Source organism: Terrapene carolina, unplaced genomic scaffold (genome assembly GCF_002925995.2).
Source record: "Terrapene carolina triunguis isolate 2854851 unplaced genomic scaffold, T_m_triunguis-2.0 Scaffold62, whole genome shotgun sequence".
Taxonomy (NCBI): Eukaryota; Metazoa; Chordata; order Testudines; family Emydidae; genus Terrapene; species Terrapene triunguis.
Window position 1 is genome coordinate 55559767 of NW_020664413.1, and position 26647 is coordinate 55586413.

General features: G+C 41.8%; 1 protein-coding gene across 7 annotated transcripts in view; it reads left to right on the top strand.

Annotated features, from left to right (window-relative positions):
- Nucleotides 1-26647, top strand: part of SPATS2L (spermatogenesis associated serine rich 2 like) — a 119082-nt gene that overhangs the window by 76033 nt on the left and 16402 nt on the right. For all 7 annotated transcript variants that reach the window (XM_026647664.2, XM_026647660.2, XM_026647663.2 and 4 more), the window contains 3 exons: nt 92-332; nt 7013-7213; nt 7888-8023. In XM_026647664.2, coding sequence (XP_026503449.1) covers nt 92-332; nt 7013-7213; nt 7888-8023 — 578 coding nt within the window. The remainder of the gene's footprint in view (nt 1-91; nt 333-7012; nt 7214-7887; nt 8024-26647) is intronic.

A 26647-nucleotide genomic window follows, 5' to 3' on the forward strand; every position in this document is an offset into this window, starting at 1 on the left:
TGAAGAGAATGAACAATTTATTGCTCATATTTTGAGTTAGTTTGACCAATGCTGAGTAATGTTTCTGTCCTTGAAATATTTCTCAATTTAGAATAATAAAAGAAAAAGAAGCAAATCTAAACAGCATCAAGGCAATAAGGATATGAAAGAGAAGAATGATAGAACTGAAAAGGTTTCCCTAGAGCCCCAAGAGATATATAGCTGCCATCTGAATGGATGTGACAAGGATAACTCTTCCAATGACTCTGCCAATGAGAAATCAGAAGTCGTTTCTCATGAGAACAAAAGCTGTGGATTCGAGGAGGTGGTGCAAGCACATCCAGAAATCACAGGTCAGTGTGCTCTGCAGAAGGCACCTTTATAGCCAGGGCTGGGCCAAGCCAACATGCACAAAGAACTTGGCACCTTTACTGAAGTAATGTTACATTTAATTTTAAAAAATCAAGCAGACAGCTGTGTTTGGGCAAAATAGGCCCTAGTCTTACAAGGAGAACCAAGCAGGAGGACCCTACATGGGAACCGTTCTCTTTGCAAGATCAAGACCTAAATGTCCTTATCTCAAGAGAAAAAAGGACTAAAGTCTAATTAGACTAGTTGAACGTGCCCCATCACCAGGCAGTATAGGCAGTTGAGTGTATGAGAGAGACAGCAGTGACAAGGCCCCACAAAACAGCCCAAAGTGACTCTGGCTTTAATGGAATGTCACATGATTCCCTTATTGCTTAGTCACAGCCCCTTCTGCTTTTATTTACATACTGTAGTCCCTATCTAGGTGAATAGCTGCAAAACTCCCAATGACTTCCCTGGGACCATCCTCTGGCCCTACTGCTGGGAGATTCAATCTGGCAGCTTCTCTGATTACATGCTGTTCAACCAGGATTTGCATGGTGTCTCTGGAACTCCTGGAGGCAGTGATGAAAGTTGCAGTCTCCCACTGTGGGGCTCTTTTGAAATGAGGTTTGTTTGTTTTTTTTGTAACATCAGTGAAAACAAACCTCAGCCTTTTGGGGAGGATACTCAATGAAAGCCTACATGCCTTTGCCTTCAAGTATCCTTCCATAAAGTTCATGTTTATTTTTAATTGTACTTCTTGCTGATACATTTTTCAACTCCTAGCATTTCAAAACTTCTGAAGGGCCTAGATCAATGCCACTGTTATTGTTGTTCTTGCTAAATCTTAAGCAATACATAAAAGTTGCATTGCGTTAAAGGAGCTTACCTTGAAGTCACTTTGTTCATGATTACAAACATGCTACTCAAACCAAACTTTAAAGATTTATGCCAAATATATAGCTGTCCTGAAACTGATTCTGTGCTACTTATAGAACACTTTGGTGTCGGTGCCAACCTCTGGCCAACGAGATACAAATTCCAGCAAAACAGAATAGCTGAGCAAGGAACTGTCTTGAAAAAGAGATGCATGGGTGAGGTGCAGCAATGTTCTTATGTTTCAGCAAAGGCTCTCCATTCCTATAGCTAGAAATGTGTTGTGACGACGAAGTTCCAAATTTCCATATCAAAGTATAATGATCATTTATTCTGAAGTCTATAAATATTCATGTAGTATTATTTTCTCTGTAATATCTGGTAATGGCTACAAATACATCAAGCTGCCTCAGTAACTCTCTTGGAGGTGCCATCAAGGCTGGAATTTTCAAAGTTGGCGAGGTGCATGAATACAGATACACATGCCTAAGTGGGACTTAAGTTTCCATGAAATTTTCAAAAAAATGGTGGATGTGAGTGCAAGGTACCTGTGTGCTTTGAGGAGAGTGCCTATATTATTTGGGACGTTGTGTGTGTGGCCAGGGGGTTAGGTGTGTTTTCCATCTCTTTCAGTTGATGCAAACAAAAATTTTATATGTATAAAATAAAAACATGTAAAAAGATTTAAGGATCCTTCTGTCTGGCAATTGCAATTAATGACATTGATTTCACAATTCTACTATAATTTTACATGTTAATATAAACGAAAGTATTAACCATATCCAAATAGTATTAATTATTTAATAAACAAAAGTATAATTGCAAATTTTCTGCAGCAGAAGCAGATACTTGCTTAATTCTACTATGCCACCGAAACATTCAAATTGAGGAAAATGTCTTCCTGGAAACATTCTGAAATGTGGTGGAAAGAGTTTCTCCTTTAGTTCACTTTCAACTTGAGCATGAGGAAATATGTTGATTCTATAGAAAAGCGCAGTAGCAGCCTTGTTTCGGTCAAAGAAGCAATATATATACATCTTGCTAAACACGTATAGAAGTGAAAGGAATGGTACACATCAAAATGTTGAGTAGGATCCCTGAGAGGTCAGCTGCCATACTCTTGTGGCTTCTGATCAAGATACATGACATGCATTGAAGAGCTGGAAAACAGTTTGGAATTAAGTCTAGCATTTCTAAGCATCTTGGTTTAGATGTTCCCTTTGCATTGTAATCTCCTTTGTTTTGTTTGTCCTCTTTTTTTTTTTTTCACTTGCTTCTGTGTTTTCCAGTGTTCATGTGATACTTTTCCATCAGACATTTATTAATGCTCTCAGTTCTGAGCTCTGCTCTGAGCAGTACATTTATTTGGTTTCCTAGACACTGGGTCCAGGGTCTGTTTCAGGTGAGGGGGCATTTTAAATGTATTTCCAGCTGTTCAAGCCTGAAAATTATCATTTGAATGAATGAACTTAGGCAATGACAAGCCTGGTGTGACTTTGTGGACCACAGTTTTAGGCCAGAGGCCAGTGTGCCTATGTAGGTTTTCTGACATAGGGACTAGGATACACTCCCTGTTCCTATTCATGGAGTTTCCTCTGAATCATCCTGTCAGAGGCATGGGTCTAGGCAGGGCTTGTGGAAATGGAAGGGGATTCCCTTCCGCAACCATCAGATGCTCATGATCTAATGAGGACATTGGCTTCTGCTCCAGGCTCATATGTCTCCTTACAGCTCTTTAGGCTCCCCTCAGCATTAGGTGGGTGAGGCAGCAGCATTAGGTCCCCTGCCTCCCCTTCCCTGACTTAGCTTCCTGAGCCATGAAATCCTCAACACACAGAGGGGTTTCTGGGACCAGAAGGGAGAATGCAGCAAAGCTGGTTGTCTCCCCTCACACCACATTCTACTATCCTACCTGTTGTGGTGGGAGGTAACCCGTTGACCACTGTCTTTGCTCACCTAGTGGTAATGCTATTACTGCTGGACACAGTCCATTGCTCTTTAGTTGAAGTACCTTTTTTTCGTTGTTTCTTTAAGAAACTTTTTTTTTAATTGAGAGTTGTGATATAACAGTCTGCAGATTATAAAGCTAAGAGAAGGTTTAGAGTGAAGTCCAGCTTACTTGTTTCTTACCTGGCTGGCCACTAAACACCACATAAACCCGCAGCACTCTCCCATTACTTTGTATTGTCTTAATGTTTAAGTTTCACATGCTTTATATAATCAGCACTGACTAATGGGGAGGATGTGTCCTGGCCCTCATTGACCTGCTGGAGGAATTGAGGGACTGAGACTGGATCAGCTTCTGTAGCTAGTCATTGAGGGCCTGGATATGTCCTCGCCATTGGCTGCTTCACAGCATTACTCCTGGAGCGTACATCTCAGGCTCAGAAGTTCTCAGCTGTCCCAAGTACCTGCTTGAGGCAGCTGATGTGGGGGAGGCAAAAGTAGTTCTCAGTTACTGTTATGATTTCTTTAATCATGGGCACAGTCAGGGCCCCAACCAATCCCCAAAGCAAGTTAGAGTAGCCACTGGCCTGCTGCTGGTTGAGCCACATGGTCCCCTGGGGACCTTTCTGTCAACCAGGAATGCCTTACGGCGGTGGTTCTCAAACTTTTGTATTGGTGACCCCTTTCACATAGTAAGCCTCTGAGTGTGACCCCCTCCCCTTATAAATTAAAAACACTTTTAAATATATTTTACACCATTATAAATGCTGGAGGCAAAGCAGGGTTTGGGGTGGAGGCTGACAGCTCGTGACCCCTCATATAATAACCTTGTGACCCCCTGAGAGGTCTTGACCCCCAATTTGAGAACCCCTGCCTTACGGCTTCCATCAAATGTGCTCCCTACCCTGAATTGCCATCTGCCTGTCCCCTGCCAGCCCTGACACACACCTTGTAGCAGGTGGCTCAGGAAGGTCTGTTGTCAGCTTTACACAGGATTCCCTCATACCAGGGCAGCTCTAAGGTCACTTTGTGTCACTCTGCCAGCACATAGTGACTTTTGCGAGGCCCAGGATCTGGCCCCTTAAGTGTCTGCTGTCAAATCATTATTTATCATTGCTCCATTCCTGCTGCTCTGAGACCTTTGGGACTGCTCTGTCAAACAGCAGTGTCTCCCTCAAACATATTTGGTGGCTAATACTTCCCAGTAGTTTTCATCTGCTGTGTTCAAGCACCACGATGCTAGATGGCCCTTTCTCCATTTACATCCAGCCACAATTTGGCCTTGTGTATTTCAAATACTTCTGATTCAACCATTTACCAGAGCAGGGATAAGGAATCCCATTGCAGTTGAGACACTACCTGGGGACAGTTATAACTGGTACTGTACATTAAGCAGCTGTTATTTCTCTTTTTAGAAAAGGCTTAGCCCAATGAACACTAATTGTGCCTTGTTGAATGTGTCCATTTAATGAATGATCTTTCTCTAACATGGTGCTTTCAGTGATATCTTTCTGCAGCCATACCACCTTTTCCTATGATTTTGTAAAAACTCACAGTTTAAGTATGGTCATGTCATGACAGTACTTAGAAGATAAACTGTCAGATAAAACCCAGCATGGTACTAGGGGCACTGTGCTGCTGCAGGTGCCATCTTTCCTGTGAGATCTAAACCCAGTTCTGGATCACACATAATTAAAGATCCTATGGCATTGTTTCCAAGGGCAAAGGTGTTAACAGTTACTCTGAAACAGCCACCATTTAAAAGAATGTCCTAAAAATAGCTAAATATCAGCTCATGTAACCTCTTAGGCACTATAATTTAATACTAAACGTAAATCAGGCTGAAAAATTTAAAGCGCCATATTGCTACTTATTGTGAGTTTTGGACTTAGCTGAAACCGGCCTGGACCTGGCTTGGCACAGAGGGCTGGACTAGATTTTATGAAACTGGATACACACATGCCATTTTGAGTCCCACTTTTCTCAGTTGTTTTTCATGTAGGGCAATTGTGCTAACTTCCCCAAACTACCTGCTTACATCTCAAGAGAGCTTTTCCTCAGCAAACGATTCTGTCAAGGCAATTTTTTTTAAAGGTTTTGAATGTCAAGGTGTTATAAAAAGATAAAACACACATTCCATGGTCTGTGGCACAGCTGGAGACTCAGAGTGAGTTTCTGTGAGCGTTCCATTATTAGCATGTCTGATAAACGCTTAACCATCAATACACCAGAGATCACATCTTAGACTAGAGTTAGTGTTCCAAGCCCTCATGAAATACAAAATGCCACAAAAATGTACTCTGTTAGCTCTTATTACATAAGTCATTGATTTTTCATTTAGATGTTTGTTAGAGTCACAGATCCCTAATCTTTGTTGTAAGTGTTGCTGAGCTGGCACAGTTCTGCAGGGATTTGATGCAGACTTCCCCAAACTACTTTAATTTTGCTGAATTTCCTCAATTGAACTTGAAAGTCTTGTTGCAACATGTTTAGATGTTGTTTGCTAGGCTATGTCGATATCTTACTACTGGGCTTCAAAGTACAGTAGAACCTCAGAGTTACGAACAGCTCAGGAATGGAGACTGTTCGTAATTCTGAAATGTTCATAATTCTGAACAAAATATTATGGTTGTTCTTTCATAAGTTTACAACCGAACATTGACTTAATATAGCTTTGAAACTTTGCTATGCAGAAGAAAAATACTGCTTTCCCTTTATTTTTTTTAGTAGTTTACGTTTAACACAGTAGTGTATTGTACTGTATTTGCTTTTTTTTATTTTGTCTCTTCTGCTGTCTGATTGCGTACTTCCGGGTCCAACTGATATGTGTGGTTGACTGGTCAGTTCATAGCTCTGGTGTTTGTAACTCTGATGTTCTACTGTAGAACATTTGATATTTCAAACAAGATGCCAAGGTAAATAGATGAAATATGTAAATGGTAGAAACTATTTTTAAAGTATAACCACTGGTCAAGGTGGGTTTGTTTAAGAGGAAAGGCTTTTTTCATTTGTCATTTTTCTTCATGAATGTCCAAAATTGTTAATTAAGTTCAATAATAGTAATTTTGCACTTAAATAAAGAATATCAAAGCCCTTTACAAACAATGTGCCCAATGTCACAAAACAAGTTGGGACAGATATGGGAATAGAATCCAGGAGTGCTGACTCCCTGTCTGCGGCTTTAGCTGCTAGATTGGTTGCCTTAACTACCTATTAAGACTTGCAGAAGGTTAAAGGTAGTCATATAAGCGCCGAGTTCTTGGCTCCTACTCCTGTGTACAGACTACTACACCTGAATTGAAAAGGTGAAAATTTGCATTTACATTCTGCATAATTAGGACTCTTGACGGTCTGATATTTCTTGTTTCCACCGACCCCTACAAATTTTTCTAACTTGGCTATTTTTGTGTATGTTTAATTCTTTATCTTCTCCAATATACCTTCTAATCCTCTATAAACAAATAAAATGATCACAGCATTCTACACACCACACATTCATACTTCAAATATTTTGGGGCCTGTTTCTCCCCTATGCTACTCCAGTCTTATGCAGTCTTACCCCTGTCTAGTTCAGGCCTACGATATTTGACGAAAGATTAAAATGAGTAAGATATTTGTACCATTTCAGCATAGAAAAGTCTAGTCTCTTTATCATTTTTTGACTGGTGAAACACAAAAATCTGCTCAAATTGGTTTTTAATCACAAAGCCATTGTAATTCTGTTCTGTCAGTCTTTCAGGTTTTCTGTAGAATGCACACTGCTGAAACAGAAACTTCATTTTACCAATGTAGAAACATTCTGATCCAATAACAATGAATCAGAGTAACTCCCTACTCACTATTTGATGTTCTCTTTCAGACAAAAACCTGGAGCACAAGAGAATATCTGTAGATTTAAACCTAAAGTCTGTAAGTGGAACAGAACAGCGAGATACTTTTCAGTCATCAGTTCAACCTCTGAGTAATGTAGGCAGGCCAAAGTCAAAAACATCCACAGTTAAAGCATCCGTCCCTGCAGCCCATCTTGAAACAAAGCCAGATGATTCAATCAAGAAAAAAGGTAAAACAGATTTCTTTTCCTATTACAATTCATCAGTTGTTGTTCAGGGAGGTGATCAGATTTGCAGTGCATCATAGGAGGACTGCATCAAGAGCTGACATGAGGAGGAGAGGCAATGTATTGGGAATGGGATACCAGGGAATATTGCTCTTTGCAGAAGACCACTGTGTGGGATTTTTCACTCTCCTCATCATTCTGAGGGGTTCATAGGTTTAGTGGATCTGATTCTGATCTCCTATAAATCAAGGGTAATTTCGCTGAAGTTAATGAAACTACTCCAGTATGTGTGAGGGCAGAATCAGGCTCAGTGTAACTAATGTGGGCAGGAGTATACCTATTCTGTCTGAAGTGCTTGTTCACAAAGAAAGTGTCATTTGGGAATTTAAGAATGTGTTGTCAGTGTCTAAAACTAGTGTTTGGCCTAGCTTTGATCCAGGGGCTGGAAGGGGGTGAATTTTGTCTAATGTTCTCAGAAGTGGAAGCACCATAGAAATGTTAAGGGTAAAATTGGGGCCTTATTAAGTTAGTGGGAAAACTTTCAATACATTAAGTAGGACCAGAATTTCACTCTAGCCATTCATTACAAGAAGCACTTTGAGATTTTTTTCTCCCCCCAGATTAGACAACAATCGGGTTGTTCACTTTTATACAATTTTTGTTTGTTTGTTTTTTAGGTCCAAACATTGAAAAGTCTGTGAAAGACTTGCAACGTTGCACTGTTTCCTTAACTAGATACCGCATGATGATCAAAGAGGAAGTGGATAATTCAGTGAAGAAAATCAAAGCTGCCTTTGCTGAATTACACAGCTGGTAGGTAAATCAGTGTGGGAAAGACCTCTGCAAATCCTGGGCAAAGAGGGGCTCATGCAGGCCACAAGTGTCTCAGGGAAACTTTGTTTAAATCCTGTTTGTGTATATCATTTGTTTTTAATCAGAAAAGATACAGTGTCAGTAAGTCACACTTAAAAATGCTAAAAAAGCATATATTGAGACACATGGGCCCAATCATAATTCCTAACAATAAAATAAACTGACATAGAGGGTGGGAGTTGAAAGGTCCTTTGCTTTGGCCTAAATTTGCCCTATTGACCTCAGTGGGAGCAGAGTCAGGCCAACATTGAACACTTTTGAAAATCCCACCCATAGAATTCATTAAAGTTCTCCCAAAAGAATCCATACAGTATATAACAAAACTTACTGGCCATATTCTGTCCTCAGAGGGATAAGTGTGATGCCCAATAATTCAAATGGAGGTCTTGTGCACACATCTGAAGGAGTTGGCCCTGCAGATATATAACAATATAGATGTGATATCATTCTGCGATGGATCTGTTATGGTATCATTCTGCGATGGATCTGTTATGGCTTGCTTCAGCTCCCACTGAAGTCATTGGTAGTATTTCCAGTTCCTTCACGAGGAGCAGGAGCAGGCACACAGTCCAATATGCTCAAATAGTGTCTTGAGTCAGGGAGTGAAAGGTCTAACTAAAGGGATCACTCATGAGCAAGGATAAAATAAATGTAATAAAAATAACCAAGAGTAAAGGAGAAATTCTGCTCTCACCTCTGTGGGTGCAGCTAATGGGGTTGCATCCAAATAACTGAAATGATCATTTGGCCCCAAGGCTTTTCTAAGTATATCAGATATAGATTTCTGTTAATATCTAGTGCCCTACCAATACCCTATGCTCTTGGAGGCATTGCTGTGTCGAGGGGGGAAAAGTGAGTTGATCTCTATTCTATGGGGAGCCACACTAATGGAGTGAGGCAGTTTAAAAGCAATGCCAAAACAGTGCCTCTGTCCTGTGCCCTGGTCATTCCTGGTCTGTAGCTAGCTTCACCCACTTCTTGAGCTGTCTCAGCCTGCCCCATGTCCCTCCCCTGGGAGGAGGAGGATTGTGTGGAGCTTGTGGCATTTTATTCCCTGAGCAATCACTCTCCGTGATCCAGGGCCATTGCTTACATTCTGACAGCAAAAGTGGCTGGAACTCAAGAAGTGAACACTGGCCTTTATTTTGAGCAGAGACTCTAGTTCCTGGTGCTTGCTGCTGGAGTTCTATATGTTGTAATTTAATACATTAGGACAAAGACAAACAGTCTTATTATAACATCAAATCCTAGAACGCATAGGAAACTCAATCTTGAACGTACGACCTCGTACCATTCATTTATTCAGCAGTCTCTCCTGTCCAGGATAATAATCAGCAGTCTTACTACTGCTCACGCTTCCAGCACTGTACTTTGACTTCGTAGAGTTACATCTCCTTTACACTGGCATAAGTGTGAACAGAATTAGTCCCAGAGTCTTCAGTGATACTGTGTACAATAGCTGGGTACTGTACATAAGTTACTGTGCCAACTATTGTCTTTCTGATGTTTTCAGATTATAGCATTGGCAAGACTCTGTGATTTGACAAAACAAATGAATCTGCACCAAGCAATGTACAGTGGCAGATCACCTTCCATTGCAAATCCAAATGTATTTTAGATCATTTGAAAACAAGGTCCCCCTGACCTCCCATGGGAATGGAAATATTTAATAGGACAGACACCCTCTAAAGAATACATAGTACGGGGCTGGGTCCTGGATTTAGAGAGACATACCTGCAACTGATGCAAGTCTGCTAGGAAAAAGCAGGGGAGTAAATACAAGGAAAGCCTAGGGACTTGATGACTCATGAAACTGCTAACAGGCTACTGAGCTTTTCATATCTATGTTGCAGCCCAGGTCAGTAGTGACTGAAAGTAGATACCATCTGACGGTTGCTCAATGGCTTTACTGTATGGAAAATAACCTTAAACCTAGAAACTACTTGCTGATAAATTCACAACTATTTTTAAAGTAAAAAAGCTGAATTTTGCAGTTCTGGTCTGTTTTCTCTTCTAATTATTCTGTTTGTCTAAAATTGTATTTGTATACTGGACTAGGGAAGATGATCCCACGCGTAAAGTTAAATGTTTATATGGCAATAATCGTCCAATCCATCTAAATAGCAAAGACAGAGCAGGTCACCTTTCTTCTGAAATTGAAACACAAATAGATTTTCCTTTGTAATACACTTTGGCTCAGTGGAAGAACACAGGAAGCGTCAGACTAGATCACACTCATGGCCTATCAAGGCCAGTGTACTGTCTGTGGTAGTGGCCAGTACCAGATGCTTCAGAGAAAGATATAAGGACCCCACATTAGGTAGATGGGGGATAATCTGTGCCCAGCCTAGGTATCATCCTGTTCTCTAATGGCAGAGATTGACTTTAGCCCTAAAATGTGAGGCTTCATACCCATTGCAAAATATTTGTCATAATTAATTACGGTAATAATGGATGTTCTTGATAACAAGATTTAAAAAGGGATTGGTATGTTCTTGGCCTCAGCGATTTCCTGTGGTAATGGATTACATAAAAACATAAGAATGGCCATACTGGGTCAGACCAGTGGGTCCATCCAACCCAATATCCTGTCTTCTGGCACTGGCCGGTGCCTGATGCTTCAGGGGGAATGAACAGAACAGGGCAATTATCCTGTCATCCAGTTCCAGCATCTGGCAGTCAGAGATTTAGGAACACCCAGAGAACATGGGGTTGTGTCCCTGACCATCTTGGCTAATAGCCATGAACTTATCTAATTATTTTTTTAACCTAGTTAAACTTTTGGCCTTCACAACATCCTCTGGCAACGAGTTCCACAGGCTGACTGTGTTTTTATGTGAAGTAGTACTTCCTCATGTTTGTTTGAAACCTTCTGTCTATTAATTTCATTGGGTGACGTGACATATGGATTCTTGTGTTATGTGAATGGGTAAATAACACTTCCTTATTCATTTTCTGTACACCATTCATGCTTTTATAGACCTCTAGCATATCTCTCCTTAGTTCTCTCTTTTCAAAGCTGAACAGTCCCAGTCTTTTTAATCTCCCCTCATATGGAAGCTGTTCCATACCCCTAATTATTTTTGTTGCCCTTCTCTGTACTTTTTCCAATTCTAATGTATCTTTTTTGAGATGGGGCAACTAGAACTGCAGACAGTATTCAACTTGTGGGTGCACTGTGTGTTTGTATAGTGGCATTATGATATTTTCTGTCCTATTATTTATCCCTTTCTTAATTATTCCCAGCATTCTGTTCGCTTTTTTGACTGCTGCTGCACATTGAGCAGATGTTTTCAGAGAACTATCCATAATGATTCCAAGATCTCTTTCTTGAATGGTAACAACTAGTTTAGACCCCATCATTTTGTATGAATAGTAGGGATTATGTTTTCCAATGTGCATTACTTTGCAATTACCAACATTGAATTTCATCTGCCATTTTCTTGCCCAGTCACCCAATTTTGTGAGATCCCTTTGTAATTTTTTGCAGTCTGCTTTGGACTTAACTATCTTGCATACTTTTGTATCATTTGCAAACTTTGCCACCCCACTGTTTACCCCCTTTTTCCAGATCATTTATGAATATGTTAACAGCACTGACCCCAGTACAGATCCTAGGAGGACGCTGCTATTTACCTCTCTACTGTGAAAACTGACCATTTATCCCTACCCTTTGTTTTCTATCTTTTAACCAATTAGTGATCTATGAGAGGACCGTCCCTCTTATCCCATGACTGCTTACTTTACTGAAGGGCCTTTGGTGAGGGGCCTTGACAAAGGCTTTCTGAAAGTCCAAGTACACTATATCCACTGAATCACCTTTGTCCACATTTATTGACACCCTCAAAGAATTCTAATAGATTAGTGAAGCATGATTTCCCTTTACAAAAGCTGTGTTGTTTCTCCCCCAACATATTGTGTTATCTACATATCTGATCATTCTCTTTTTTTTTTTTAGTTCTCTATCAGAGAATACCATAATACTGAATGAGGTTATATAATTCAGAGTGGCCACTTACAAATAGATGGTGGCCAACAGTAAGTGGGGCACTCATTATGCTTAGCCACATGTTTAGAATGAATTTCAGGACACACAAAAGTGAGGTCCTCATGGTACTAGAATCCAGGCATCACAGAGCAGGGTGCCATGCCAGCTTCTCCCACCTAAGTGCTTACCATCAACAACCCCTTTTGTGGCAACCTAGGAGCTCTGCTGAACAGAGACTGCCATTGCCAGTCATGCAAAAGTATTTAATGTTTTCAGATAAAAATGCTTTGAAGCCATCATATTAATATTTGTTTATGGCCTAAGTGGCAGTAGTTGCAAACCCAGGTGCATACTGATGAAAGGTGAGTTCATTAACCCATTGCATCACCGTTCGTTCTCATAGATATATTGCATGGAACTTTGCATTATAAAACACATTCACAGATTTTGCTAGGAAGCCTTAATGCCTTTTAACTAAGTCAACTGACAGAAGGGGTCTGATTTGCAGCTCAGCTTCAACTCACTCTTCCTTTTTGTGCTGGGAGCTTTGCAAATGCAGTTAATGACATTTTTAAGTTAGGTAGTTGCAATCACTTAGTTAGATCTGTAAATGATATTCATTAGGTCATAAAAATGAAGCATGAGCTGTAGAGGTCTGTCTCAAGGAGTCCGCCTGCAAATGATCTGTGTTCCCATATTAGTGTGTTAGCAGATTGAGAAACATGAGTATTCATTTCTCTATTTATTTCTCTTTTAGCTTATAAAGAGCTGCTATGCTAGACAGCACATGCATCAAAATATATTTACAGTGATAAGAAATCAGTTCAAAAGGCACATGGAACCTGCTCCTGCTCCCATTTAAATCAATAGTAAAACTCCCATCTACTTCAGTGGGAGCAGGATCGTGCTCATTAGGGTACAGAAGTGCCAGCTAGTCTATAAGAAACTAGAATGCAATAGGGCAGGTCCATGCCTCTCAAGTTTCAGGCCCTACAGAACAGTTTCCTTCATACATCACAATGTTACAGCACAAATACCCTAATGGGATGAAGTCTGGGGTGAAAATCTCAGTGATGTGGTGCATCATCTTGCAATTGATGGTTAGGCCTAATTTTTGCCTGATTGAATGTGTGGAAAATCCATCAATCTCTTTGTTTTAACTACTAATACATAGTCATTCCACCAGCCTTCCTGGGAAATAAATATCCTTTCTGGGATAACTTTGTATGCTCTGTATATCCTATGTGCACAATAAGAAGTGACCTGATCATGTGAACACTTGCTCCATGGTGTGGTAACTTAAATGGGATTAGTCACAATAGTAACTGCTGTGACTGGTAGTAAGTGTTTGCAGGATTGGGCCCCATATGTTCAGCGTGTAGCACCAGGCTTTGGGATTTTGCTTATGTTACTGATGTCCCATATTCCTGAATTTAAAGTTAAAGAAAGCATCAGCAGCTGGTGGAAAGAGGATAAGGTAATTAAGAAGAGCACTCAGACTACTGAGTAGTTATCACTGTTCTGTTCATTGTAGCTCAGTATATTTATCAGTCTGGTAAAAAGTAAGTAGTTTAACCAGACTTTTGTTTCCATGGCCAAGAGAGCAGCCTGAGCTAGTGAGGAATGTTAGTGACATAATGTTAGCTTGTTCCCTTCATGCTGGTGATTCCAAAACACTTACAAACTGTAGAGGAATCACTTCACTTCCCGGCCACAAAAGCAAAGCCACCTATGGGGTGGGAAGGGTCTCGGCAACACTACCCACCAGTGTAGAATGGGAACTGAGAAGTACCATCCCCAGTCAAACCGCAGGGAGTATGTAGGTGGGCTGAATGCATTAAGCCAGACTGGAAATTGGCCCATTCCTAGTACATGAAGCTAGCACCCCTATTCTTGGGAAAAGAGCCATGGGATTTTTAATTAACACACTTGGTCAGGACTTTTGTTCTTAGGTCTCCTCTGAGGGATAAAGAACGTTTTAGTTTCTGTTGTTTCTATTGTTTTCTTTTAGTTTTGTTTTTTCCTTTGATTCAGTAGTAGGTGTCATCCCCTCCCTCCTTTATTTTTACTGCCTGTTCCCCTTGAAATCAGTATCAAATCAGTCTTTAGGGTATTCCAATATCTCTTTCTGAGAAGGAGTGACTAGTTTTTCACTTCACTGGCTTACCAATTGCAGCAGGAGCAAAGGAGTGCAGAGACAACTTCATGTGGCTGCTTCTTGCCCCTAAGCAGCAACTTGTCCCATTATTACAAAGGGAAATTAACATTGCACATGGTCAGAGACATCTTGAGATTTTCAGCAGATTGTTCCAGAGTGTTTTCTGTCCTTAATAGCAGAGACCATAGGGCCAAGGGTGGCAACAGCTGGAGGAAGTCTTATGTCTCCAGCCAGCTTGTAAATCACCTTGTGTTTTTAACTGATGGCAGAAGATTACTCCTGAACGAGCTCAGTCAGCACCTATGTGACAAAATGGTGCTTTTCCTCCATCTTAACTGAAAGGAATGATATGGAGCAGATGTGCTGTGTCGCACTGTAACATCTTGAAGGAATGCAGCGCTTATTTCCTCATTTAACTTCTAATGAAACAGGGCCAAAAAACAATCCGGGAAATATGTCAGTTTAAAAATAAAGAAACACCACAGGACAGGAAGTTTAAGAGGCACTAGAGTAGGTGTAATTCTTCCCTTAAACCCCAGATAATGTGATAATGACGTACTTTCATATGGTGCCTTTCATCCCAAAGAATCCAAAGCATTTTGTAGACCTTGGGCTGGACTATGTGTGGTCCTTATATTACCCTTTTGCTCCCTGGTGCACAATGTACCATCCCTCCTTTCTCCAGATTGTGCCTTGTCCCCATGCCTTCTCTTGTGCAGCAACTAAGCACTGGCCCAGTCCCTGTCCTGGGAGGAGCACAGGGATTATGCCCTGCTCATTTCCTCAAGAATACTAGCAAACCTCAAAGAGGGTGTGGGGAGGCAAAGCCAGGATCTCATCCCTCCTCCACCCTAGCAGGCAGAACTGGCTGGATGCAAAGAAAACACCCTAGGTGCATGCACACTGTGCCCTACACATGCACCTGGAAGCCATCAAGGGGGGTTTACATTGCACTTTTCATTACAGAGCATCCCTCCTGTAGTGCCTCCTTGGCCAGTTGGTTCTTCAGCACACCCAACACTGGCATGTGTCTATCAGGCATACTTGACCTTAAAATATAAATAAAAATCAATTCATCCACTACTCAGATGAGGCCAACTATGGGGTGCAACTGTGTACCAGCACACAGCCACATTATAGACCAGTGTGGGACAGTACGTGAAGAATTCTATATGCCAGTTAGACTGCAGGGGGAATTTAGGAAGGCAGAATGTACTTCCCACCCTCCCCCCAATTAGAATTTGATCAAGACACGGTGGCTGGGGCTAACATTCGTATACTGTAATCAGGGCCGTAGCAACAAAGAACGTGGCCCCCTCCGAACGGTGGCCCCCTCCGAACATATGTCCGGGCGGGGCCCCTTACAATGCAGAAACTGGAATGCGGTATTTATTTTGCCACTTTTAGGGGCCCCCTTCCTTGTGGGGCCCCCTCCGGTCGGAGGGTACGGAGGGTACACGCTACGCCTCTGACTGTAATAGCATGTTCTCACTTTCCCTTGAAAAGGCTGAATAAGGATTGGGGGGGGGGGGAGAATAGCCCCTGGGAAATTTGAGTGAAATGTAGGAAGCACAAAAGGAGCCATAGTCCTCATAACACCTTTCACCAGAAAATCATTTTCACATATCAGACATCTACGCACAAAGTCATATGGAGAACTAAAAGGAACCATCTGTTATTTGCCCATATGGTCCACTTCCCACCACAAATGGAAAATAATCTGTAGAGAATAATAAGGGGCAGATTTAATTACATCGCATGCAGAACTGGCCCAAACAGACATCCTCTCTCCTTTTCATCTCAGACATATTCATAGCTCCAGTGCCTTAAAGTGAGCACTAAAAACACTACAGTCAAGATTTTTGATGTGAACAAATAGTACTTGAAAGCTTTTCCATATGGTGGATAGTAACTGGCTCCATAATAATGTTGGAAAAACAAAGACGTATTCAAAAAATCCTGGGCAAAGATGGGTAGCATGTATTCTATGTACGTGGAGGAAAAGGCAGCTTCTCGGTATCATTTTAAATTTAAAAACAGAGGCTGGAATAATTTAAAAGGATGTATCTGTGCTCTTTGAGCATTGGCTGATGAGTAGCGCTGCCAGCTGTCCCAATTTTAGAGTAGCAGAATTAACCTAATGCATACCCATCCTGACAATCTAACACGATAGCATTTAAAGATGTTTGTTCTCTATTGCTCAGATAGTCCCATCCATGCTCTGCTGACTTGGTGGGGTTTAATGAGGATGCTGCCTCAAAGAGGAGGTGATCTTTCTGGTGTTGGTGACCCCAATGCCCTGGTAATAATTGGCTGTGTGGTAAGCAAGAGCAGGCATTACCAGAACTCATTTAGCCAATCTGATAATGCCTCTTCACCGTCTTCTCGTCCACTTCCAGCATTTCCAGGAAGTCCTCTTTGGCTGTATTTCCAGGTTCCTTTTCACCAGATCTTTCCATCTGACTTTTTGTCTTCCTTGTTCCTTTGAACTATTTTCTTTCAAATCTTCCCAGAGCTCCTTCTCGTGTTTGTGTTGATACCAATCTTACCCCAGATGCATGGATACCCTAAGATCCACGTGAACCTTGGAAAACCCATTGGTGCCTGATGCCTCCACACAGTCCCCGGGATCACACCAGGAAGAAGCCATGCCTCTACTAGCTGTGCAGTAGAAACTGTGAAAGGAGACCCAGAAAGAGTTAATGGAGCAGCATTAACTCCTAGTTAGTTATTTGCTCAAATATCTGTGAAGTCTGGAGGGGGGAGCATGCCTCAGAAAGCTGCTGCCCTGAAATGCCTGAAGATCCCAAACTCCACAGAACTGCAGCAGAGGGGCTTGTGCCTAGTTTCTTTTCCCTTACCTCTGGCAGATTCTGGCAGTTTGGGTTACCTTCCACATATGCTGCAAGGGGAGCAGAAAGCTTTCATTACATAGCTTTCATTTGGTGCCAAGTTTGATGTGCGGTCCCTCTCCTTACCTTTGCCTTACATTTGGTATTCTGAGGTATCTGACACAGCATAAGCTTCTCTCAGCCTTCCCTATACTATTTCAGTGGGTTGCCAACTGTCACAAAATTTCGCAGGATATTTAGGGCCTGATCCAAAGGCCATTGAAGTCAATGAGCTTCTTTCCCATCACTTCAATAGTCTTTGGATTAGGCCATTAAAGAGTCCAAGATTTCTTTCAGATGTGATGTTTTATTAGTATGTGATGATGCAACATCACAGCATGATTTGTTTAATCCTTAGGAAAAATACCTATATGTGGCAACTTTAAACTAAGCCCTGAAGTGACCCCATCTCATGGAAGAGGATAGTTCAGTCTCTGTGCCTCTTTAACCTTTAAAATCTCTTCTGATGCTGCCAGCAAGTCATGGTGGCTTTGTGAGGTGGACACTTGTCCACGAGGATCTGACTGAGACTACCAGTTCATTTGGCATAGGCCCCCAAACAACTGTCAAATGGTAATAGTTTCTGGTCACTACTGATTTGATTTGGCTTCTTGGCCTTTTGGCTAAAATAGGATTGAATTTTCTAATTCTCAATTACTGAGGTACAATCTTCACTCATTGATATATTTGCTTTCCACAACCAACTCTCTGTATAACTTTCCATGAGTGATGTACCCGACTGTTTGGATGCTAATATCTAAACTGTATTTTTAAATTTATTCACCTAAATTTGGGTTATTGCTGATTATGTACTATATGTATTTTATGACTTTTAAAATAAACATTGTATTTGTGGATAATCTAAGCACTAGACCCAGATGTACAGACACTTTTTTTAACCTATGTATTATATAAATTTTTAACATCAGCTCACATTTGATCAATCCTGTGGCAGAGGACTATAACCTGCTCTTGTAGGAGAATAGAAGTGAAGATCTAATACATCTTTTTCATCTTAAATTGCTATGTTCCTACAAATGGCCTGAAGGCGAAAGCCTCCATATTCACCTACCGGAGCCATCCAGTCCTTCTCTTAAAATGATTCCTCAACTTGGTAGCTAATAAAGTGTGCAGCCAACATTGTTTGGTAAACTTCTAGAAGAAAGTTTTCACTTACGTCTTATAAGCACTCAGTGGACCTAAAGTGGTTGCCGCTAAAATAATTGATTTTTAGGGAATACATGCTTGTAAAAGCCAAAATCAGTGGAATTATCACACAAGACAGGGCACAGTCACAAGGAGGCCATGTATGTTGTAGTTCTCTGAATCCCCAGCTGTCAAAGCCCCAGTAACTCCCCAGCCCTGACCATTTTTCTGCTGACTCAGTCCACAACCCTTTCCTCACTAAGGAAAGACTCAACTACCTCTAACTCAACAATCCAACTTTCTGTCTCCTGATCCCAACCACAAAATATCCTTGACCATGAAAAGCAACCCAGTCTCCAGTTCCAAAGGATAAGCCCTACTGCAGTCCTCTAATACAGTGGTTCCGAGGCCCCCTGGGGGGGCTGCGATCATGTTTCAGGGGGGCCACCAAGCAAGGCCAGCATTAAACTGGCTGGGGCCCAGGGCAGAAAGCCAGAGCCCCACTGCATGGGGTTGAAGCCCGGGCCCTGAGCCCCCCCACCCACAGCTGAAGCCGAAGCCTGAGCAATGTAGCTTCGCAGGGGCCCCTGTGGCATGAGGCCCCAGGCAATTGCCCTGGTTGCTACCTCCTAATGCCGGCCCTGGCTTTTATATGCAGAAAACCAGTTATTGTAACACAGGTGGGCTGTGGAATTTTTATAGCATGTGGCGAAGAGGGGTGGGGGGACTCAGAAAGAAAAAGGTTGAGAACCCCTGTTCTAATGTGTCCCCTCTGACCACACCTTCTTTAGCCTCCAAGCTGAAATGCATTCTATCTCCATGGTAAAATTATAAAAGGTGCTGGTTTCCTTGGGGAAATTCAACATCTCCGTCGTTACAGTAAATCCTTTGGGCCAAATTCACCAGAGCTGAGTTCAGGACAGGGACTGCGTGAGTGGTGGGAGGAGGGGGCATCTTTGCGCCTCCACCGTGCTGGGGTGCCAGATGCTGATTTGTCCCCCAGCACAGGTTGGAGTTGCTCCTGGGGCCTGATTTTAACGTCATGCTGGCGTAACTCTGTTGAAGTCAATGGAGTTTTACCAGGGTAAATCATAGGAGAATCAGGCCCATTGCACTTCAAACCCTGCCTTCTGTCATACCATAGCCTGATTTTTGTGAAGCCGTTTCCTTTCTAGGCAGGTATTGCCTTTTCTTTCGAAACAAGAATTTCTTCTTTCCTTTTTCCTTTTTCTACCTAGTTAGTCCACTCTCTCCCCAGGGGCTGCTATAAGAAATGAATTTGTTGTCTTGAGGAAAGGAAGATTGATACATACCCCACAGTACAGAAATAGTCTTATTTGGGGTTTAGTATGGTTGCCAGGAAGGCAGCACAAATAGCACCTTGTATTAATAGCCTTCCTGAATAGCGTCTGTCGTTTAGATTCTTACATTATGCCAGGTTTCCTCCTTTTATTGCCACTCTTCAGGAATAATAGGTTATTAATAATGACTAGAGCTGGAGGGGAGAGAGAGAGAGGTGATTCCAATCACCTCAAACTTGGGAGTTTTTTTAACTTCATCAGTAGATCACAACCACAAATTAGCCAGTGTGGCAATGTAAAGCTAGCTTTCTGAAAAGGTTTGAATAACATTCATCATTTAACAAGGATCTTAGAGAGAATACAGCACTGTCCTTTTTATTCTTATGGAAAACCAAGGCAAGCATCTATTCTTTTTCTTTTGCATGAACTAAATTCCATGCTGTAAACCAGAGAAAGGTGAATTTGTTCCCACTGAAGTCAGAAGAAATTCAAAGTTATTAAATTGTGAAATGAGGCAGCTGTCACCACAGTGCTTTGCCAGCTATTCATTATAGGGTGACATTTGTGCCTGTTTTGCCATGATACTCTAGTGTGAATTTTGAAATTGTGTCAAAAGCCCAGTCATAATCCCTTCGACTAAGGCCTGGTCCACACTAACCCCACACTTCGAACTAAGATACGCAACTTAACATAGCTGAAGTCGAAGTACCTTAGTTCGAACTTACCGCGGGTCCAGACGTGGCAGGCAGGCTCCCCCATCGACTCCGCGTACTCCTCTCACGGAGCAGGAGTACCGGCGTCGACGGCGAGCACTTCCGGGATCGATCCGGGATCGATTTATCGCGTCTAGACAAGACGTGATAAATCGATCCCAGAAGATCGATTGCTTACCGCCGGACCCGGAGGTAAGTATAGACATACCCCAAGAATAGGATTTGTGCTCTTACTTACAGTACATGCAAAATTAACCTACGGGAACTTCTATGTGAATCCTTTCCATGCCATCAGACGTCGCTTAATGCGCGGAAAAGGCTCTGACATCCCTGCCTATTCTGGGATGCTCTTTGCATCTCCTTTATGGAGATGTCTACTCTCAAGCTCGAGGTGTAATGCCCAGCTGGGGTAGACATACCTGCATTAGCTCTGATTGAGATAGAGCACTAAATATAGCAGTGTAGCCAGGGCGGTGGGACAGGCTAGCCACCTAAGTATGCAGGGTCCAGGGCAAGACTGTACTTGGGCCGGCTAGCTCATCCTGCCGCCCATGCTACTGCAGCTACACTGCTGTTTTTAGTGCACTAGCTCAATCAAAACTAGCACATGTTCATCCACTCCAGCTTGAGTGTAGATGTTCCTTGTGTTTAGTCAATGCAATGTAATGCTGTTATGACTTAGAAAATCCTGTTCCTTGCACACACTGTTCACAGCCACAGAAAAGTTTCATTTATCCAGCTTTTCTTCTGGTAACCAAACAATGCTATAGACCTGCCTTTTCATCCTCTGTACAAAACCATGAACAGTCTGCTCTGATTAACAGAGTGTGCTGATGATTTTAAGGGACTGACAACTAGCCCCATTGAACCAAGTTTCAGACTTCATTACAGTAAATAATTTGACACTGACCACAAACTACTGATTAGAAAGGGAAGAGGTGACATGAATAACTTGGTTCAGATCAAATAGGAAATAACCCAACCCCTTTTCCCATTCAATCCTACCTCTCTAATTATATGGACTTTTTGGGCACTCGGTGTTTGCATTCAGATTGCTGTGTTTTCACACATACAAAGAACAACCACACACTGTCAGTAGGAGTGTTTTTTATTATAAATGAAGAGAGGGAACAAAACAAGAACAAATGAAAATAAATCCTCTGTAAGAAAGTACAGTATGTATCTTCTCTGGGACAGGCTGCATCTGCTCCCCCTTACAAACTGGCAGGTGCATTCAGAAGCATCCTGGAAATTTAAAGGTGATGTATGCAGAAAATAAAATTCTTACACTTACCTAGCTTCTTACACCACACGTAATAAATGCTTAACTCCCAGCAGGGATAAATTAGATCTCAATTCTGTGATAAAGTGAATACTGGACAATGTCGCCTTTTATTTTATTGAAAGTGAATTTTGTAATGTGGTGTTACACCATCATGGGTTCAGCTCTGGCAACTACAGTTTCAGGCTTAACAGAGTGGAAGTCACCTCTGCTGCTTGCTTCAGATTTAGGGTCTCTAGGAACACACAAAGACCAAGGGTGGCGACCACACGTACATTCACAACAAACTGAGTGCTATGCAGTTGATTTTATGTAATTCTTTCAGAAGACATGCTTAAAACTGAACTTCAGCCTGTTCCAGGTGGATGGTAAGGGCCCACGTGACCCTTTTGGTAAAAATGAGAGATTTGCCTGGTGTCCTTGGCCGAAATTCCCCCCCTTACATTGTTGTGCTGTGCACTAGTTGGTTGCCACCCTCCACTTAACGTGGGTGCATTTGTACACTATGTTGTTTGTGAAACACGTAAATGCTTTGGATTCTTCTGTGAAAGATGCTATGAAAAATCTAATATTCCACTTTATTATTCTGCATTTAATACAATTAAATTAAGAAAACATAAAAGGAAGCTGATTTAAAATAAAACTGCCCAACAGATGAGGGTTATGCACCCAAGGTGCTTTGACTGGCCACCAAACTGAGACTATCAAAACTTAACCTGCTGCCTGAATTTCATTGTATAAACACCACCAGATGGCTTGCTCCCCTGCTACTTTGCTGAATTCCTCTCCTGTCTCTATTCACCCACTTGTGCCTTTTATGAAGGATTCTTCAGGGTTGGTTTTTGTCACCTCTTCTTGTCCAACCTGGCTATGTTATTGAGGAAACATGGGATGCGTTGTATTCAGTTTGCTGATATTCTGAGCTCTACATTTCCATCACATCAGACCAAGATGGTGCAGTGAAATGAACAGCCAAGTGTTAAAGGTGGAGAATGGATGAGGGAGAGCTGATGACTGAAATTATGTTGTTGAACCAACCTGAAAAACTGGCAAGGGTGACTTCTGCACCCCTGGTTAAGGAAATGTCTGTAATTGGTAACCCAGGTTCACAACACTGCTCTTTCTTTAGGCCTAGGGCTACTGAAGGAGTTATTAGCAGGGCATTTTCCTTAAGGAATCTTTAACTCTGAAATGCATGTCCCTCCTTGCTCTCCCAGAGTCCCAGTTTTGGTGACCTTTGGGCATATTGTGAAGCCCAGCTTTTCTCACAAGCATTAAGGGAGTTTGGGGGTCCATGGGTAGAGGGGTTGCGATTGAAGGATTGTGTAGTCCGTGGTGCTAAGATCTGTCCCTTTTGATTGAAGGAGACGTTTTGCACCTCACAGGATCAGACCCTGAGTTCTCTCCCTGAATTACAGTCTGAGTCAAACTTCTATGCTGAAGGGCAGTTTGCAACTACTGTATATGGATTTTTGTGACTTTCCAGTGCTGTTTGAGGAAAAAGGATGTGAATAAGCTCTGTGTCATTGGATGTTTTATTTGATTGCTTATCCATAGAGTCAAATCCTTTTCATGTTCAATAAGAAAAGGTGACTCTATAATATTGTAATTCAAATACCGAATCTTTGTGCAAAGCCATCCCCAAAATTTTTACCTCAGGAAAGGCATATGAGAAAGCAAGTGCAAAAACCAGGCAGACCTTATTCCATACGTAAGTAATCATCTCTGATGTGGCACGAGTGACATTATATTTACCTGTAGTTTTCTTCTGACCCACATTGTCTTTTGGGAAGGGCGTTGTGCTATTAATCTTTATAAAAATATAATTCGGTATGGCAAACAGAGTTTATGCCATCTATGAGCTCATTATTTGTCCATCTATGAGCTCAACCAGTCTGAGTCTCTAACATGTGGCCTAGCTGATCAGTTTACAGAGTTTTATAAAACTGCTGTAGGAGCCAACACTTTTTTGGCTTTAGTACTAAGTCCAAGAGACTGATGGGTATTGTGCAAAATAATATTATTTGTTGGGAATCAAAAAACGGAGTTCTACTCCCCTCCTGCTGCTATTGTTGTGTCCTCAGGCAAATTTCTTAATCTGTCTGTGTTTAATTTTTCCCATCTTTAAAATGAAGATAAATAACATCTTTGTAAAATGCTTTGAGATCTGCAACTTAGAAACTCTATATAAATGCTAATTGTTGTTATTTATCTGTCCTTTTTTATTTTTTATTTTTGGTGACCGAACATTCTTTCAACTATATGTAAGTTTTATGTAGAACTGAATGATTGTGGCCTCACATTCACTCAGTTTTAAAGGAAAAGGGACTTCCTCTCCAAATGTTCAGCTCTCTAAACTTGGAGTTCTCCTTCCCTTCACACTCCATGACCCTACAATAGGCCCAAGCTCCCCAAGACCCTACATGAGTTTTCAGCCTCCCACCCACCCTTCACTCCAACAGCTGCAAAACACACATTAGGAGGTCACCTGTCAGCTTTGGTATCCAGTGGAGACTGATGAGGTCTGAAAGTGACAATATTGAGGCATAATGTAAAGGCATTCGGAGAGCCAGTTTACAACAGGGAAAGGTCATACTGTGGACTCATTTCAGAGATTGGTAAGCAATGCTCTGAGCAGCCTCAAGTGTTGGTAGCTTATAGGGCCAGAATCTAATGGCGTTGCTTAGGGTGAGTGGTACCTTAGTCCTTGAGAAGTCTCATTGAAACCAATTAGACTACTTACAATTGAAGAAACTGTTCAATACAAGCACGAGCAGCAAAATCTTCGGTGTGAGAATGGCTTGGAATATTAAGGGTATGTCTACGCTGCATGTAGACACCCGCGGCTGGGCTGGGCCCGCTCACTCAGGCTCGTGAGGCTCAAGCTGTGGGGTTGTTTAATTGCGATGTAGACATTCTGGTTTGGGCTGCAGCCTGAGCTCTGGGACTCTCCCACCTCACAGAGTCCTAGAGCCCAGGCTCCCGCCTGAGCCTGGTCATCTACACTGCAATTAAACAGCCCCACAGCCCAAGCCAGCTGGCACAGGACAGCCGGCAGTTTTTATTTGCAGTGTAGACATACCCCTAAAGATAGCAGGGAAATGGGTTTGCCTCAACACCAGCCCCAGGAGCATCCACTTGTCTTCTTTCTTCTTTACATCCATGTCTCCCTCTTGGGGGAATGTCTACATTGCAATTGGAGGGGTGATTGCAGCTCCGATAGACATACCTATGCTTGGTGTAATTTAGCTAATGTGGCTAAAACTGGCAGTGAATAGGCAGTGGCACAGACCCCAGTGTGGGTTAGCAACGCAGTTATGTACCTAGGGTTTAGGGCAAGTTTGTATAGTGTCCGTGCTGCTGCTGTGGGTGTCTCCCCTCAAGTTGCAAACACACCTTCAATTTCAGGGTAGATATACCCTTATTTATTTTTCTTCTTTCTGTGTACATTTGTCTTCTATCTTTTTCCCCCCTCTGTTTGTCACTCTTTTTCATTTGTTCCCTTCTCTGTGAAGTTCCATTGGCAGGTGAAGAGTTAAGAGAGTTCTGCACTAACCTCCTTTTGCACAGGGCTCTGCTGAAAGGGAAATTGAATCAGACTAGTCAGTTTCACTCCCAGCAGACCCTGGTCCTGCCATGAGTAAATGAGAAGCGGACTACACTGAGTCTCCACCTTCCAGTGCTGTTTGGCATTAGACATTCACTGGGGAAAGGCATATTCCTTCATTAGTTCATAGACCCCTTACAAATCCTTCATGATGTATTGGTGATTCGCAATTTCCAGTTTAAGAACTGTTGATTTACAACCACCTGCTGGGATTAGGTATGCCATCCTCCTCCTATAATACTAGAGCTATGGGGCCAGATCCTCTCCTAGTATAAATTCGTGTACCTCCTTTGACTTCAGTGGAGCCATGTCATTTACACCAGCTGAGGATCTGGTCTTTAAATTAGCTTAGTCTAACATATTATTTATTCTGTTGGTGGCAAATGAACCACAGACATGTCACGTTTGTTTATGCCTCAATCTTCAATTACAGTTAATAGCTGTGAAGGGAATTTCAAAATCATTCCTGTCTATCTAGGAACTTCTGTGTTGTATCTGAGCACCTTCCTGGGGGGTTCTTTATTAGCCAACCAGAATAGATCAAGAGTGAAAACTTATCTAGAAAATGACAAGTTATTACTGTGATTAATTGTACAATATACAAGAAATTTGGGTCTGCTATGATCTCGTTCTTCCTTTGGTAATAAAAGCTTTTTTATTTGGAATCAAAATATAATGTAACTGGCCAAGCAATTTAGCATATATTCAAAGATCTATTATTGGAATGGGGAGGGAGTTGGTCTGAAGTGGATTGGACCAGGCCTTTTTTGTGAATTCTGTTTACATGAACTTATTGCTTGGTATTTCTTCATTTTTTTTTCCAGTCTGAAGGTTGTGTTTATATAACCCGTGGCATACTGTAGATGCACTTTTGTAAGTGCTTTTTTTGTTTGTTTTGTGTGCAATTTTCACGACTCACTGTTGTCACCTGGAGAATTCAGCCAAGGAAGTTCAGTACCCTGTGTGGTCATGAATGATTAATAGGAAATAGATTCTGGGAAGCAATTGCTTTTCCGAGCAATAAGCTGGAATTATCAATTGCCCATTTGGATCCCAAGTCTATTCAGATGCCTGGAGAATATTGAGCACCCATTGGACCACTTCTTCAGGTCCTACTTCTTCAGGACCTGGGACTGACACAGCTACAACTACACTGCATACAACAATGGAAGATACTGAATTTAGCTGTCTGAAATGGAAACCTAGACCTGAAGAAGAGCTCTATGTGGCTCAAAAGCTTGTCTCTCTCACCAACAGAAGTTGGTCCAATAAAAGATATTACCTCACCCACATTGTCTCTGTAATATCCTGGGACCAACACGGCTATAACGGCACTGCAAACAACCATTTCCACTTGGTCAGGTGTTTATACCACAACTAACTTGTAGTTTCCAGTGCTCTGGTGAATCCTTTAAGACCTTGTTCACCAATCATTATCCACACAACTCCCATTGACTTCATGAGAGCTTTTTGTTCAC